General features: G+C 39.8%; 1 protein-coding gene across 30 annotated transcripts in view; it reads left to right on the top strand.

Moving 5' to 3' along the window:
* NRCAM (neuronal cell adhesion molecule) overlaps positions 1 to 8,860 on the top strand; it is a 62,103-nt gene extending 53,243 nt beyond the window's left edge. For 27 of the 30 annotated variants that reach the window (XM_075491571.1, XM_075491581.1, XM_075491572.1 and 24 more), the window contains one exon: positions 8,623 to 8,860. In XM_075491571.1, coding sequence (XP_075347686.1) covers positions 8,623 to 8,860 — 238 coding nt within the window. The other 3 variants (XM_075491587.1, XM_075491568.1, XM_075491595.1) reach the window with 2 other exon arrangements.
* The last annotated feature ends 9,826 nt before the right edge of the window (positions 8,861 to 18,686 follow it).

Consider the following 18,686-nt stretch of genomic DNA (forward strand, 5'->3'; position numbering starts at 1 on the left):
ACCTTCGTACAGAATGGTACAAATGATATGACCTCAATACATGTTTTCTTAGGCCTAGAATAAGACTATTCAAGTCTGCTTTCATGTGTGACCTATAGCAAGATTGGAATTTATGTCTCCATATTTAAGTGGCTTGAATTAATCTATAGAATAATCTAGTGCTTTATTAAATTATTTTATAATGCATTTATCCACCTCATGTCTGATGAATATGGACAGATGCATGCCAAGCTTTCAGACTTGTTCACATGAAAGAGCTCATCCTATTTACCATGCAAAAACTCCTTTCTAAAATGCATTGCTGTGTAATTAGTCTATATTGGGCTTTCCTCTTTTTTCCTTAGAGACAGGGCAGCAGCAGCAACCAGTCAGATTACAGAAGATATCTTGGCACCCTCTCTGCAGCCCAGCATCACTGCAGTCACTCAGTTCCCAGTTTGTCTGCCTCACATGGCACTGGTCATGACGCAGTGCTTCTTTGAGGAAAAAGGGTATAGGGAAGTAATTTTTGAAAGATCTAGGAATTCGAGTATTTTGAACTTTTTTCATCACTTCAGGTCCATGTCTGCTTGGACAGGAAAGAAACTGGACAAGGAAAAGAAAAGAAAAGGTAGCTGTGCCAATTCTCCTGAAGCAGACCCTGTCTTTACCAAAGCAAAGTCTGTGAGATCTGACAGATCCAACTTCTTCAGAAGGTCAGGGGATCAATACTCCAGCACCAGATCAGAGACCTCCTACACCAGGAGGAGGGCTAGGCAGTCTTCAGAGCTTACAAGGGTTAGTTCTGTCTCTGCTTCCCTCTGCCGAGAGGAAAAGAGGTCAGACGAATGGAAGTACAGGCATGGCTCTAGACATCATGCTTCTGAGCAACAGATAATGGGGTCGGAGGAGGGCTCAGATTCTCAGGCAGGACAGCCATCCCCTTTCCAGCAACCCCTCAGCTGCAACTCAGTTCGTGGCTCACTGGCAAGGCAGCGTTCTTCTCTCCAGCACTGGTTCAGCCAGACCCCAGACTACAGCTCAGATTCAGAAGACACTCAGAGCTCCTACCACAGGAAGGTAAGACCTTCTACTACTACTCACTTCTCTGAATCTGAAAAGAATTCATTAATGAAATCTGTAATTTTGCCTGAGCTAGCTACTGTCTTAAAGGATGCTTTGACAGCCGCCAGGCAAAGTATAACTTCTGTGGCACAGGCTAGGTCCCATTCAGTAAAGCATCCCAGGGTATCCATTACAGAAGTTCCAGTGGTTCCTCTAGAAGCAACTGGGAGCAGTTCCCAAACTTTTGAGTCTGACCATGTGGACAATTTAAAAGATCAAACAGCTTCTGGGAAGGAGAAATCTGAGGCGGACAAGGCCTTGGAGGTTGAGTCATCCCCTGAAGATGAGGAGGTGTCATCTGAGTCCCCTACAAAAGACCAAGAAGGACCAGATCCTCCACGTAAGTTTGACATGGAGAATCAGAATTTTCTGTTCAAGCACATAAAGAGAGTGTTAATGCTAAAATCTTCCAAATCTGAATGTGCCTCAGAAGAACTGCTTATCCCCTCTGAAGAAGGCAAGGTAGATAATGCACTTCCTATCCATTCAGCAGTGGAAGATCTTGTCTGTAGGATTTGGGGTAATCCTGAGGCAAAGCATGAAGTCCCAGCAGTCCTACGTAAGCTCTATCCTTTTCCAGTGGATAAAGCTGCTTTGTGGGGGACCTTGCCTCAGGTAGACAGAGCATTGGTTACTGGGGATTCTGTACTATCAGTGCCTGCTAATATGGATGCTCTCCCTAAAGATCCTACTGATAGAAAGGTTGAGGAAGCAATTAAAAGATCTTTTAAGCTAGTTGCAGCCCAGCTTGGAGTATCTATCTACTGCACTTACGCTTCTAGAGCGTTACTAATATGGTTGGAGGAAGAACGAGCCAGATTCAAAAAGAAATGGGTCCCATCTGTTGCCATGCAGAGGAAACGCAGGCTATGTAAAATTGCAGCTAATTTTATCCATGATGCAGCTGAGGATTCTCTTAGACTCACCGTTAAAAATATGGCATGCCTCACTGTAGCCTGGAGAGCTATATGGCTACGTCCTTGGACCTCATCGTTAGATCTAAAATGTAAACTGCTGTCTTTACCATACAGAGGCGGCAAGCTATTTGGTGAATCCTTGGTCCAGATCATGAAGGATTTCTCAGAACACAAACACTCTTTACGTCAGCTGAAAAAAAAGAGCTCTGTTGGAAGCTCTTCATTTTCTTATCCTCACAAGTGTCTGAGCTCCTTTCGTTCTCCTCCGAAGTTTAAAGGAGGGAAGGGAAAGTATAAAGTCTCACAGTCATTTCATGCCAAGTATGAAAGGACATCTCACTTTCAGAGAGACACCAGACCATCAAGAGGAACTTTCTAAGAACATAGACTTGCTTCCTCCTTTCTCAGGAACTGGGAAGAGTGAAAGACTTGGAAATTTATACTGAATAGACTTCAATATTTCTGGACAAGTAAGCCCAATGCTTAGAAAATTAGTCATTTCAAAATAAGATTGAAATTATTAAATTACTTAGATCTTAATGACTAATTAAGATATTCTAGACAAGTCATAGCTGTCAATTTTAGGGGAGGTTTTTGTCACATTCAGTTTCTAGGCTTCCCAGTATTCTTGGGATGGCTTGGACTTGTTTGAAGTTTTGCACTCTTCAACTTCATCGAAGAGCATACTTTCTGGAGAACCAGCCAACATCGGATTTTCCTGCCATATCGATCTAACGAAGGAAATAATGCTTTAGGAAATGCAGGTGTTTCAGGAACCACAGAATGACTGGGTACATTATGTTACTGTGACTGGAGGCATACCTGCACTTTTACATAATAAGGCAAAACAGTGCCTCTGTAGCAAACTGCACTACAATCCCAGTGACTTCCTCAGCTGTAGAAGACTGAGATAGTAAATTGTGGACAGTCAATGCTTACACTAAGAAACTGCAAGAAATACAAGGAGTGCCACAAATGTATGTTTATTTAAATTAAAATTAAAGACTACCTAGAGCTCCTCTTCAGGTCAATGTAGGTGTAGAAATCAGCCTAAATTTCCATCCTGGGCCCTAAATCAAGAGAAATTAAGAAGTTATGGCATCTACAGACCTGTGGGTTCATGGGTAGGGAGAGACTGCAAGCATGCATTTCTTAGTTAACTTCACAGGAAGTATGAAAGTCTAGCATCTCATTGCAGTCTGCAAAATGTTCTTAGGAAGATCAAACAGGACAAGGCAACTACAGTAGTAGGACTGTTAGTGTGGTAATGCAGGATGTTTGCACATTTTGTTGAATTATTTTGCCTCTTTTCTTCAACATTTTGACGCACACAGTATTTTTCCTAGAAATTCTTGGATATGCTATGAGAGACTTTCTGGAAATGGTTGGTGGAGAGTTCTGATTGCTGGATAGTATATTACTCTTCCTTCTTGTTCTGAGTTGATTAACAATGAGAATATAGTTTGTAACTACAATAGTATTTTATTCTCTTGTAGTTATTCAAGTTTTATTGCAGTTTAGGTGTGTTTCCAGGGGGACCTAGCAGTGATTTGTGCCTCAGCACTGTAATTCTAAGCTTGGTTCCTTCTAGTGCAAGAGGTGATGTCAATGGACTGCCTGAAGAATTCTTGTCTCTGAATAGTCTGATTGGATTTGGCAGTGGTCTGATTGTGTCCTCATTTACGCACACGTGCTTTCTTTGATGGTTCTTATTTTAATTCTTGAACATCTGTGTCACTACTTTTTAAATCAGTGCTTTGATTTCCCTTTGTGTAATTTTCCACCAGAAATAGCGAAGGTGGAAAGCTGTTGGAATTTCTCTCAAGCAGATTTTTCTTTAAAATTTTCACAAGGAGTGAGTCAGGTTCTTTGACTAACAACAGTTTTTTCAACCCATTGCCATTTAAAGCCAGAGCTTTATCTCCCAGTTTTTCCAGCTTCTGCCAGGATTGAAGATTGAATATTACAGAGATGCTAAAGAAAAACTACTCAGAAAACTAATAATAGATGTGCTTATGTCTTAGCTAGATTAGAAATAGTAAAATGTTTTGAAGTCTGGATTGATACAGGTGCATAAGTGTCTAGGGAAAGCATTTCTCATCTGCACAGTCCTATCAATTTAGGAGCATGAGCAGAAATCTGTTCGGTATTGGGGCAGAGGTTCTCCTGGAGCGTGCAGGGAAGCCATAGTGTAAGGTACTTCTGTGGCTTTACGTTGACCGCTTATACTTAAACGTTTCTGGGCTATTGACCTGAGGGCACAGAAAAAGGAACTTACTGCCAACAGTTTTCATCTTCTGCATCCTCTTTCTGTGTCCAGTAGCCCAAAATGCTTTACCCATTTTGTTTGTTTTATGTTGCTTTTCATCTGACAGTTGTGTTATAAGGAAAAGTAGCATATTGCTAACCATATATTGAGTCTTTTTGCATGTCCATGACTGTGGCAAAGTTTAGTGGGAACTAGTTGCCTGCTGGACTGCAGAGGCATCGTAAAACTGTCTTCCCCATTCTGACTGGTTGCTGCATGTACCCATATCTAAGGAAGAAAAATTGAAAAGTTGAAAGAAGAAAGGAGATTTCAAGGTACATATTTCTTTCAATAACTGACGAGCTTGTGAAATGGAAGTACTTTAAAAAAAAAAAGTTTCTACTTTGCACTTACGCGTTATTGTCACCTCCATACTTCTTAATATCTCTTAATCATTAGCTGCAAGTTTGCTGTGTGTTTCATTAAACTAAGAAGAAAAAGAAGCATGTATTCATATATTAGCAACTGTTTATGAAAAATATTTAAATCATGCTTTTAGAATATGCTTTAATATTAAACACTGTTCTTACTAAAAGGGCAAGAAATGTCTGTGGTACATATCAGTACTGTGGTACTTATCAAAATGACTGGTACATATCAGTCTTCACTGAGCAACTTTCATCCCTAAAAAACTAGTAGTATGGAATTTATTTGTAAGACAACAAATAGTAAAAGTATCCCTAGACTTAACTTTCATGGCTGTCTGATCTAAATATAAAATTCATACCTGTTCTCACCTCTTGTTTTGTTCCCTCCCAGTACTTATCGTCTTACTATTAATTTTATGCACTGCATACACGACACGTCAAAAACTTCTTCGGTTTTCCACTGTAATTTTAGTCAACCCAATTTGTACTTTATTTTTCATTTCAAGGTATTACAATAGGTTATTATAAAAGACAGCAAGCAAAATCACAAACAAAAACTAAAATAAATTATGATCTATCCTGGTCACATTTTGGAATAGTTTTATGAACAATTGTAAGCAAGATTAGCAAATCTTGCAGATACTGTGTCAAAAGTGATGGCTTTAACATGTTTTTGCAATATAGTATTATATATTCTACAGCCTAAAGTGTTCTATAGCTCTTTGGGCATCCATATTCATAATGCAATTCAGCAGCTTTTGCAGTTTGCTTCTTGGCGGCAAACAGAAAATACATTCATTTCCCCAGAGCACCAGGGTCCCTTCTCTGTTTTGCACCCCCAGGGTTACAAAAGTGCTGTCCAAAACATTGATGTCTTCACTTTTTCTCTCTCTCTCCTGCTTGTTGTTTTTCTTTTTATTCCTCCCTTTCACCCAAAGTTTCTTTCCCTTCCACCCAAAACATTGTATTCATCTAATACAAGAGTCATAATCCCGTTTGATAAAGAATAAATGGTACCATGGCATATATTTCCGTTTCCTGAACAAGGAGTGGAAAGCACCCTGGATAATCCCAGATCTTTTTCCACGGCCAGAGACTTGGCAGAACTTCTTTCTGGACTTGTCTAGTGCAAAAAGGGAGGGAAACCCCAGATTCAGATTTGATTTTTGCGTCTGCTGTAACCGTGCTCTTACACCAGTGCCCACCTCTGTGCAGGTACACTCCTGGGTAAATCTGCAGTTTTGTTTGTTTGTTTTTAATTATACAGACAGTAGAATCTGCATCCTTACTAAAATATAGAAAAATCACAGACACAATGCAACCAACTGTGTAAGTATTTCTTCATTGTTTGGCTTATGAATAAACTTTGTTTTCAAAAATGCAAACACAAAAACCCTAAAAGCAGAAGTTCCTGTACCCAGATTTATCTAAGTTTGAAATGAAAATCGAGCTTTATATCGGATTGAACACAAAAATGTGGATATTTTTAATACAGTGATGGTGTATTATTTATTTAGTGTATATTCCAGCCTAGTGAATTACACTGGATAGGGTCACACTTTAGAATATTTGCACAGATTTTGCTGACCAGTTGGAATATGGTGCAAATGCAATTTTAATTTATTTTCATTCCTACATATTACAGTGCAAGCAATTATGAAGCTACTCATCTAAAATTAAACGGCAAACCATATGTGCAATGTTCTTTACTAAATTCTGTTACTCAGAAAGCATTGAACACTGCAGATCGTTCTTCTTTGGGAGAAGGACCTGGTACTACTTCAAAGTGAGGGTCTGGTCTTCATTTGGTTTGTATAACCTGTTACAATGACTCTAATGCCTTCTGATGAAGGCAATGGAGAAACTGCATTGCGTGTGATTTTTAAATACTCAATTCTGTCTTCAACCTTTTAAATATAGGGTCCTCCCAGAATGGACTCTCTTCAGTAAGGTCTCTGTGATCTGCTTGTGTTTGCAGTGTTATAAACATTTGCACTTTGCTGCTGGATGCTTGACATTTTGGAGTAGCATTCTTTTAAATGTTGCTAGCCTATATGTTTGCAATATCAGTGAGCACAGAAGATCAACAATACGATATTTATCTTCATGCCATGTACACAGCAATAACTAAAAGTCAAGACTGATACAGTCAAGTTTAGAGTTTTTGCCTTTGTGTATTTTAAACATGAAGGTTTTCTTGCATGGTAATAAGATAGATATTCCTACCATGTCTTTCCAGTGTATACATAGAAGAATAAAATCTCTGGTATGCTTTTTCTGTAAGTATATGCATATTAGAGGTGTACTTCTTTTAGAATGTGATAACTTGGAGTCTTCCAAAAAAGGTGATGACATGAAGAGAAGCAGCTTGATGGAAAATTGGTGTAATAGTTTTCTAGCAATAGTGAAATGTTTCTCAACAGGGCATTTGTTAGCTAACAATATAATCTGTGTGACCTTGTACATGAGAGATATATATATATATATATATATGGTTTCTCTGGGTGTTCAAAGATATTCATTAGAAAAAAATAGAAAATATAATTATTGGAAGAAACTAAGGTATTTGTTTTTAGGAATTACACCATTAAAATAATTTGCTGAATATATATTCAGCCTAATATTGTGGATATTGTAAATATGTTTTTATTTCCTTGATATTCTATACATGTTTCTTTATATTTTTGATAAGCTGGGAGTCTTTAAATAAAAAACACAAATATCACTTACTTTTTTGTACTCTCTGCAAATAAAGTCACACGTTCTATTTAAGACAAGGTAAGTAATTGCATCCAAAAGTACAGCTGGCAATAGTGGTTTTTAATTGGAAATGCTTTAGAGCTGCTGCTGAAATCTTCATCTTGAAACTGAAATGCAGCATAGAGGATTTTGAAAAGAACCCAGCTACATCTATTTCATGAAATATAAGCTGCAAATTTATTTGGGGATGCTGATGGTGCTGCAGCTTTTCCACTGACAAGGGAAAGACCCCAGTACTTTGCTACAGGGATCTCTCTTTCCTGCCTTTCGTTCCTTTTTCTGTTTGATTTCTCCAAATCACCATCGTCATTGTTCAGAACATGTTATCAGTTATGGATTAGGATAAGGAGGCTGATCTGATAAGTAATGAAAAAAACTAAGCATGCTCTTAACTGCTCAGCTGTAGCTGCTGAAAGCTAAATTGTTGCTTTACCTGTATACAGTAAATGTTTTAGCAATTTTAAGAGCAAATTATTACTGATAAAATACTGATCACTATCAGGATGTGGACTTTGCTTTTCTTCTTAGGCTATTTTCATTTGTTTCTTCTGCACCCTTTTAATGGAATATGTAGGTCTCTTGAAAGGTAAGGTTGAAAATTGCAAGTCTGGCCTGCATTACGTAACAAATTATTTGAAATGCAGCACTTTAATTTTCTTTATACTAGTAAAGAAAATCAGTATATTTCATTTAACCAAATTCATTCTTCATTCATGTTCAAGAGGTCAAAGAAATTAAGAAGTTTAACAGACTAACTTCACGGCACATCATAAGCTTGTTACTTTGGAGAACAAATAAATTATTTTTTTTTATAACTTTACAACCCACTTTTTAATGCTTGCAGTTGCATCTAAATTGCTTCCAAGCCAAGGGCATAAGTCTTATCATTGAAAAGTCATGCACGATGGGGAAAAAAAAAAGAAAAAGAAAAAAAGAAACCACGAAACCCCCTCCCCCCACTGAAGACATTCTCTGTTTAAACCATTCCTACACCATGTATTCATGTCAACTGCATCATATTGATCTGTCTCTACAATGTGATGTGGGTTTACTAAAGGATTATAGGGCTGCACACATGCTTTTGATAAACTGCATGCATGGCTGATTTTGTCTTAATATATAATACATCAGTTAATTCCTTTTGTTTGTTTGTTTGTGTCTCCAGTGATGCAGAGGACCATAAACCTCTAAAAAAAGGAAGCCGGACACCTTCAGACAGAACTGTGAAAAAAGAAGACAGTGATGATAGTTTAGTTGACTATGGAGAAGGTGTAAATGGTCAGTTCAATGAGGATGGCTCCTTTATTGGACAATATAGTGGTAAAAAAGAGAAAGAACCTGCCGAAGGAAATGAAAGCTCTGAGGCTCCTTCTCCTGTAAATGCCATGAATTCATTTGTGTAACCACAGAACTTGATCCCCTTGCATCTTCAGTTTGTTTAAAGCACTTGTACATCCTCCTTCTCATACTATGAACACGCAGGTAACGGAGCTCCTCACCACAAGATGTTTATGCTGTGAGAATATGCAGGTCAATACAATTATACAGCATAATGACACGTTAAGTGGTAGGTTAGTATGAATCAAAATACGAAATTCAAATTTTGTTCAAAACGTGGGTATTTTTACTTTTTTTAGAAGGAACTGACACAAACAATAACATTGACTTATAATTTTGTTTCCTGTTGAAAATACAGTATAATGCATGGAAAAAAAATGCTACACAATTCACAGATAATCTCGTGTACACTATAAAAACATGGTTTGACAATTTGTTATGCAGTCCTCCGCTGAATCCCTGGATATGAATTCCGTTTTCATTGTCAGAGTGTTATAGTAGTATTATATAGAACTTCAATGTCTTTGTGGACATTGTTGTGAAATTGGTGACTTAATGTCTAGCTATCATATGTCTTTTTGCAAGACAGTTAGGAACAGTATGTACAGTATATAATTGCTAAATGATTTAAGTATGACACTTGCATTTGCTGATGCTTAATGAGACCCTATTATCTGCTCTTTGCTCCTATTACTTTATAGCCTTTTTAATCTATCAAGTATTACAGCAGTACAGTGTTCTATTTTTACATCAAAACACATTGGATTGATTTTAGGGCATAAAAGATACGCATTGCAATGCATTTTGGAATTTGTACAGTCACTGAAAGAAAAACTTTAAAATGAGAGAAAATATTCCAGAAAACACAGGGCAAAATACATTCAGTGCCTTTATACAATATGCATTCCATGATGCGCTGTACTACTAAATCAGTTGGTGCAGTAAACTGTGATTAGCGGACTACGATCATTGCCAAATAAAGTAAAAATGTGAAGAAAAAAAGAAGTGTTATGAAAGTGTTGTGCTAAAAATGGAAAGTTTTAAATATTTTAAGGTACACAAAGAAGAGTATGATTTTTTTTTCCTTTAAAAATAAAATAAATGCTTTCAAGACAGTTACAGCACAACATGTTTTCATGGCCTCAGAAGATTTTTAAAAAACCAACAAAACACAACCAGAATTAAATTATTTACTAACACAGCAAGGTATAAGCTCTTGTAAAATAAATTGTCAAAAAACCAAACCAGCCGACTACACCAGCGAGAGTGCATTTCCCTCTGTGTCCCAGCCTGATCAGTGTGGCAGCTTTGTAATTATCTACACCCTGAAGCAGTGTTGGGCTTACCGCTCGGAACCACAGAATTCAATCTGACAAGTGCTAATATGGTTTAGTGGTAAAGGATTACCATTATCGGTTACAAAATTATTTTCTTGCATACTATATCAATCAAATGTTTACCTCCAAATATAAATTTTTATAACAACCTATGGTTGAAGGAATGCTCAGTTTCATTTGCCAATAAATTGGTTTTTCATAACTTGCATCAAGTTTAATTTTAAGTAAGCTTTTTATATGTAGATATTTTGTTGAATTTGTAAATACACTTAAAGCGTAGATGCTATATGCTTCTAGGTGTTACAGACAAATAAAACAAGAAAGCTTATGTTGTACTGTGTAAGAAGTACTATAGCCAATGGTGTGCATGGTATTTTAAAGCATCTACTTAAATATTTTTTTTTTTGCTGTGAAAATGAAATAGTGAACTGTTCTGCTTATTTACTGCAGATTCCTAATTGAACCATTCAGAGCTTTTGCCAGTGCATTACATTAGACCATAGTACACCTCGCAGCTTTCATGTATATATTGTAGGTAAAGCACAACTGAAGTAATCACAAATGCAAGCTAGCTGTAATAAGCTTCTTTCGCACCTTTGAGCTTTCCATTGATCAGTTTTCTTAATGGGAACCGAAATAAGAAGTGAATTCTACAAACATTGATTACAAAGCACAAAGAGAACATTTCTTAATAAGATTTGCCAATGCTTTTGGTCAAAGAGAAATATAATTTTACTCTTATTTAATTGTAGATGCTGAATTATCTGTGCATGTGAGGGTAAACATACAGGCTCACTTCTGTAATAGTGCAACAGATTTTGTATTAAAAATAAATGTGGTTTTAAAATTTCACTGTTTGTTCTGTTTACACTAGCACTAAAAATCACATCTGATTCACCATGTCATTAAGAATTCAAAGTGGAAAAAGGCATGAAACCACTCTGGCAGAAGCTGTTCCCATGATGTTATAGGACTTTATGTACCACAGCCAAATTGTTTACGGAAAGTTGCATATCTTTACATGCTACCATTTGAAAAAATGTGAATTTCTCTGACTATTTCCCATTGAAATCTCCTGCTATTTACATTTTACTTCTACGGATGCTTTATTTAGTCTTATTTCTGCAAAGAAAAAAACTGAAACAGTCATGTTCCATACCTGCAAGAGTGAATAAGAGAAAATAAGAATGTTTATTCGAAATTCAGAGCCCTCAGGTAGGATCCCAAATCAGAATTTTGTGTCCTAAAGGAATTACCTGATACATAAAATTCTGGGTGCTTGTTTTAAACAGTCCATGAAGTCAGGGAATTTTAAATAACATCTTTTACAGTAAACAAAATCCATTGCAATGCTCTTTTCATATCTTGTCTATTCTGTGTATGAATGGAAGTAGACTGGGCAGGAGGGCAGCTGCTCTGCAGAGAAGACTGCAGGAGAGCCACGGATTCCAAAAGATACAGATGCTTCAGGAGATGCATCAGAAAGTTGATGTTTGGCCTTGATGCTTGAAAGAGGGATTTTGTCACTGAATCAGAAGCCATTCTGTCAGCCTTCTGAGCCACCTATGTGTAACTGGAAACCCCTGGCTATTCCAGCTTCTATCATCTGCGTAGTCTCAGTTCTGGCACCTTCAGATATTGGGCTGGCTATTTTTCTGTACAGGTGTCTGTTGATTTTTCCAGCAATATGCATTGACTGGGAGATGTGAAATATGGCTGTTTCTGTTTTGATTAAAGAATAATTCCTGAAAAGAGGGGTCTGAGTTCCCTAGGCTTTGTTGGGACAAAAGATTTCATATGATAACCATTTCTGGAGTCACACGTACGCTCTTTGTGCATGTTCCCCAAAGTGTACTAATACGTATAGTTGCTACATTTTCCTTTTAGTGATATACTTTTGCTTTTGGTTTTATTCTCACTGAAGTGATTGTATAAATCCGGAGGGAATTAAAGAGGATACCCCAACAGTAATTTTTCTTGTAATCTTCTATTCTCGCATTGTTCCTAGGAAAATACAGTTTCCTTGTGGCTCCACATAGCAGAGGCAAAGTGGCAAAAGATTTGAGAACCAAATTCTCTTTATATGCTGTCTGGCCCATTTTAAGACAGAAACTAGAGAAATAATATACAAAGACATATTGTCTGCAGTATGGAAGTGTTTTCTTCCCTGAAAGAAGAATTAGGGAGACAAGCAGGAAGAGGATGAGATTTCAATAATTTCTGGAAAGTAATTGTCCTTCGTGGTGTGTTTCTGTCTGTCTCCCTCCCTCTCTCGGTCTTCCCCCTCCTACTACCTTAGGAAAGAATATTTCAGAGAGCTGGCAGAAGGAGCGACTGGTATGATGGGAAGATGGAAATAACTGAAGGTGCTACTTGTAGGAATCTGCCCCCAAATGATGCCCCCTGGATTGCAAATAAATCCAACAGGCCATCATTTTTTAATCTCTGAAGGGGTCTCTTGCTGATCTTTGTGCACATGAAGTGGAAACTTTAGACCAAACTGTCAGGATAAATACATGTCAACGGGACTTTGACAGACAGCAGATGTGATCCATCGTGACTGTAAGCAAGGAGGAACATTGTGATCCTTGTGATCTCACGACTTTTGGCAACAAAAATACACACAAAGTTCCTTACTGTGCTCATGTGTGGGTGAGCAGATAAAAAATTCAGATCATGTTTAATAACTGAAAGTTGGATCCTTCATTTGGGGTTGGAGAAGTTTGCCCAAGTGTGAATTTGGCAGCGTTGGCTTTGTCCCCCGGGGAAGCCCCGCGGGATAAAATTGAAGCCAGCTTGCAAGTAACGGGTTTGCTTATGTTACAAGTTGGGGAGTGAGGCAGGGCAGGAGACAGCTCCTGTCACCGGCACCCGGCTCCTGTCACCGGCACCCGGCCAGCATTTTGTCCTGTTCTCCCTTAGCCTGAGGTGCTCAGGTAAAATAAAGAAGTTTAGACGACAGCATGGTTCCCCTGTCAGCTGAAAAAAACCCATGGCATCATGTCAAAATCTAAGCCGCTACTGTAAATTGGATTTAATTCCGCCTTGCTTTTTATTACATTTTGAATATATGTGAAGAGGAGGAAAAATGCCCCAGTCCCCAGCCTGGCATGTTGTACAAATACGTGTGTCCAGGAACCAGGGAAGGTTTAAACAGTCTAATTCTGGTGCCTAACTTCCTAAAAATTGCTAGGTCTCGTGCTCCATTAAGGAATGAACTACATTTACCTCTGATAATAAACTGTATTTGATATGTATCTTCCAGAGGGTGCTGCCCTATTTCCCAGTCCACAGGCCTCTGAAGAGGGATGCTTTCATCCTGAAACCCAGCACCTTCTCTGACAGATGACAGCAGCCCACTCCATACATTGCTCTGCCTTGTGTTTGCAAAGATCTCAAGGGCTTCAAGACTTCATAGGAGTGAGGGGACAAATTAAGTTTTGTAATGGCAGTATTCGGAATATATTCCAAGTAGATGGTCTGCAATATATGTGCCATGGCGAGGGAGGCCTTACAGGCATGCCAGCATGAAAAGTTAGCCTGTCCAGCACTGCAAGAAGAAGAGGAAGTGAAAATGAAACTGTTGGGACAGAGAAATGAAAGAACAAGGTATAATATTTGAGGTTTCCTTTCAAGATTTGAGAAATAGCTATTAAGATAGCTGGCCTGAAGGGCAAAAGGCAGAGAGCAGCCAAAGGCTACTTGACCCACATGGGAGAGGCAGCAGGAGCCCTTGCTAGTCCAGAGCAGCACAACCCGCTCCGTGTCGACCAGACTATCTGTTGTTGACAAACAGCATATAATGGAGTAATAGTACGTCATTCTCCTTCCAGGGAATTTTATGGTTTGGGTTTTTTTTCTATTTATCCAACTATTGTTTCAAGAGACTTACAAGGACTTACTAATCTTTGAGGCTTCTGTCAAACTTAATTGAAAATTGCCAATAAGTTTGCAGGTTTGAGGTAGGGGAAGTACTCAGACAGGTAGATGAACAAACACGCGAGACAATTGCTTTAATTTCCTTACTTTTTGAAGTAAGCTAAAACTGTTGCCGGGGAAGCAACTGCTTTCTGTAAGTACAGGGCAAAGCAGCTGAAGAGACCCTTTTCCCTTTGCTTGGGAATTTGACTACTCCTGTTCCAATAATTTGAGGAAAGGGGGCATTTTCCAAGCTGTGGAGATAAGGAAGATACAAGGGAGCCATACAGACTGTTTAGTAAATCAAGAACCTACAGGATGCCGACTCCAAACCTGGAATACCAAAACCAATGCTTTTGAAGAGCGGCTTCAGAAAAAAAACTGGGGGGGAAGCCGATTGAAACAGCTTCTGGCCAAGTCAGAGGACAGATGAATGGGAAAAAAGCTGACATGGACTGGAATAGTTTGATTTCCAGTAAGGAGTGGGAAAGTGTCCTTCCTTTGCTAGGCCATCTGATGGTCTCGACACAAACACCGCATGAGGAAGCACTAGAAAACTGGTTACACTGCCTACAAGTGAATACTATAGCTTTAATTTCATAGTGGTTCACAAGCCACGGTTTGTGGATGTAATTATATAACTTGAACAATTAGTGAGCCAATTAGCCACCAAGAACCTCTATTTAGCTGAGATTATTTTTTCTTCCTGGCTTTTTCCCAACAGATGCTTAGTTCACAATTTTTGCGTTGATAAGAAACCAGCCTCTGCTATTCAATTAAAATTAGGCAATGACCATAAACTTTATCAAAAGGGAAGCTCATATATATTTTTCTAAAACAAACTAATTTTTTTGTAATGTGAGGCAGCCCAGACTTTAATCATTAGCATTTAAAAATAATGCTTGACCACTAGGGGGAAGTCACAGTTGTTGGTTAGCAGAAGCCTAGGGAAAACTGCTACCCAAAGCAATGCATCTAAGTTCACATCCCATGTGAATGCATATATATTTATATTTTATATATATTCTTATATATATGAAAAAGTATATATAAAATAGTGGCTAATAAGAAAAAGACACAAGTTCATAATGATTTGCTTGTTTTGCAAAAAGCAATAATGCTATTTGTGTAAGCAATAATATCAATGACCTTAGTCTAATTCACCCATTTGTCATCATGATCATAAATTTCAGGGACATTTTGGGCAGAACTGCTGTTTGAGAAGTAAATTGGTAAGAACTATGGGAGAGGGATGCTTGGTCTGAAATTCATCAGCCAGCCCTGTCCCAAAGGCGCACAGAAATGGCGCTTTTTGGAGGCAGAATCAGAAACCAGCCGAATGCCTTGCTAGGTTGTCAGCTCCCAGATCAGTGTTTGCAGGTACCTCTGCTTGGCCCCTGTAGAAAAAATAAAAGTTAAAAAAAGTAGTGTTGATTTGGTTGGTTCGTAGCGAATTAGCTCGGCTTTCGCGATTCACGTAAAGGCTCAGAATAGGTTCAGAAAAGGGCGACGTGGTGCCCACGGCGGAACCTGCAAAACTGGAGGGGACAGGTTCCCGTGAGCAGCCCAGGAGTCCAGCCTGTGCCGGGCAGTTTGTAGGCCAGTCGTTCATCTCGCTGAAGTATCGTGCTTGATCTGGTTTTGAATTTGGCAGGATTGCCCTTAATCTCAGTGTCAAAGAAGGAGGGCTTAAGGTCTTGACGCACGAAGATGGGAATAGCTTGTCAGGCGGCAGATTGCGGTCAGGCAGGGCGGGTGTCGCGGCAGCGGGAGCACGGCTCGGCGCTGTGCCTGCTCTGCCGGCACCCCTGCTCCGACGCTCCGTAAGTCGCTCCTTTTAAAGTGTGTCCAGGACGGTGACCGCTATTAAGCCTTTTGGTCGGGACAGGCAACGCGTAGCGCATTTGCACTCTCACATCGCTGGAAGCGGCGTTGGTCTGCAGTGAGATGAAGAAGCACTGGACTGATTCACGTTGTCAGACAGCATCACCTTCGGAGAGACTCTGCCTGCAGGAACCGTCTCAGCACGTCAGGGCCCGTTCCTGTGAGGAGGACAGAGGCTCTGCCCTTCGGGATTAGCCTCGCATCATCCCTGCCGTAGCAACAAGGGGCAGAAGGGAAAACGTTTGCGGGGTGCACACGGCTTTGTAGCAGGAGACTTCGTGCATGGATCGAGGCAGTAGAATAAAACAAGAAAACCTAAGGTGTTAAGAAAAGAATAAAAGTTTTCAAAACGCTACTTACGGCTCCCAATCAAACAAGATGGAAAATTCATCATGTATCAGCATCATACCAAATACACAGGTACAAGATGTTTGAGGTTAGAGATGGGAACACAGTCACAAGGTTAATGACTAACAACAAAGAAAATTAGGCAAATAATTTTGCTGGTGATGAGAGGAGAGATGCTGAAAACTGGAACCCAGGACGGATGTTTCAGATGGAGCAGGCAGTCACCGCCCTGCCAAAACCATGGAAGCTGCATTCATTTACGCCAGCTGAGACTTCTGCTTGTGGCATTTTAGGCAGGTCTTCGGGCAGAGGTTTGCATAATGAATATTTCTTTAGTGAATAACTGTCTAATGGAGTGTCAGGGTTTCTCCGCTAATGACAGCAGCCTCCAGCGGGGACATCGCAGCCACAGCCAGTTTAGGTGCCGGACACAGCCACATGGCAGAACCGCAACCTTTCTTTTCTAAATCATGTATTCCAAACTGCAATTGAAAAACATTCCACTACAAACATTGAAAAAACGAAACACTTTAATTATGAAGCTAATTTTGGTGAGATTATTGCTCATCAGTTGTCCACTAAAGATTTGTAATAATAAAAATAATGTGAAAGGACCACTGCAGAGGCATAGTCCATGTATTTAAGAAGCTCGCTCTCAAAGTGCACGTTTTAATTCTGCACACAAAAGCTTGGGGAGAATCATTGCAATGTCCTTCTTAATTGTAGATAAAATTTTCTGGTTTTAATGGCTGGAATTTGATATTCCATGTAAAAGATAAGAAACAAGATGAATGTGCCTATCAGTCTTCTCAGGCTTGTCTGCAGGTTTGGTTCTGGTTTTGGTTGCCTGTCAGGCATTTATTTTTTTTAATACATCTAGTAGGATAGGTTTCGAGAGTGATTTACATCCATTCATCACTGGATGATGAGGTTTTCAGTGATGTTCAGAGAAAAATTGCTGTATACCACAAGACTACGTCTGTCAAAAATCAGATACAACAATCAATGCAGCCTAGTCCTTCATTTAGCAATAGTCTTTCCCTGTAACTTAGATTTTAATTTCAAATAAGCTTTCCATGTCAGACTTGAATTGATACAAAATTACACAGATATTGAATCTGAAAAGTTCAACTACTTCAGTTGACAAAATAAAAGCTAATGTATGAAACATATGCATCGCTCTAGTTCAAGACAAATTAAACGATGGTAAATTCGGGGGGGGGGGGTGGTGGTTTCTGTTGAAGATAATGTAAAGTGAATCGTAGAGCAGCAGAAATTATAGCCTCGCTAAAAAATTTGTCATTAATTTATGTCTCGGCCTCACATCCAGGGTTACGTTTCCTCTGCTCCGTGTGCAGCCTTGAGGAGCCGGCTCCGCTCCCCGGCGCTGCGGGGCTCTGCAGCAGCACGGCCTCACCCAGCACCGAATCCCACCACCGCTCCAAAGAGGAAGAGATACAGGGGGGAAGGGTCACTGAAGGAAGGTTAGTGCTTAAAGGCCATTTGGTTTTCCACCTCTTCAAAGTGCTAGGTGAACCTCTCGCACCCTAACCAGGCACCCACTGGAAACGGTTCCCACAAACAAGGCCACTGCGGCCACTTGGTTTAACTTTGTCTTAACAAATATTGCATTGCACATTTTGAATAACTAGATGCCTTTATAAAGAACTGACTCATCTGGAGTTACTTCTACAAACAGGTGAAGGAATGGAGAGTAAACCAAGGCTCCATGCACCTTTTACTCAGGCCAGCAAATACAAATAGACGTGTGTGTGACATGATAGCTGGTCAAAGACATGTGAAGACACCCACCTCAGTCAGCAGGATCACCCCCTTTCCCTACACAGGGCCGAGATTTCCATCAACACAGACATGAATATTTACCAAGGTTAGGAGAGACCAGTCAGCCCACTGTCACGAGGCTCCTCATCACGGGAACGGCCCCGCACAGCCACTTTCACACACTCAAAGGAAGTGCTGCGTTTATTTCCAACTAATTAGTTGATGTGTTTCCTTTGCCAGCATGGGAAGAGCCTGCCTGATCAGAAAAAAGAGGGAGCCAGCAGCAGCCAGCGTCCAGGTCCTTCTGGGCTGGCGTGATGCTGGCGCTGGCAATCAAGCTTTCACTACAGCAAGCATCCAGCCACTCTGGTCCAGGGCAAAAAAGGAGATGGCCAAAGCAGGACTTACCTAGAGCTACGTGCCTAAATTCCTACCGAATTACTCTTTTCCTGGGATGACTGATCACAAGTGAACTGTGCTAATGACAAAAGAGGGTGACAGGGACACCCATGGCCCCATGGCTGCCTAGGCAGGGCACGCTCTGGTGGGTAGAGCCATGTGTCATCCTCGGGATCTCTTTTGCATTGCCATAGCGGTTGACCCCTCGAATAAGCTGTGACTT

The sequence above is a fragment of the Mycteria americana genome, chromosome 1 (assembly GCF_035582795.1).
Source record: "Mycteria americana isolate JAX WOST 10 ecotype Jacksonville Zoo and Gardens chromosome 1, USCA_MyAme_1.0, whole genome shotgun sequence".
Taxonomy (NCBI): Eukaryota; Metazoa; Chordata; class Aves; order Ciconiiformes; family Ciconiidae; genus Mycteria; species Mycteria americana.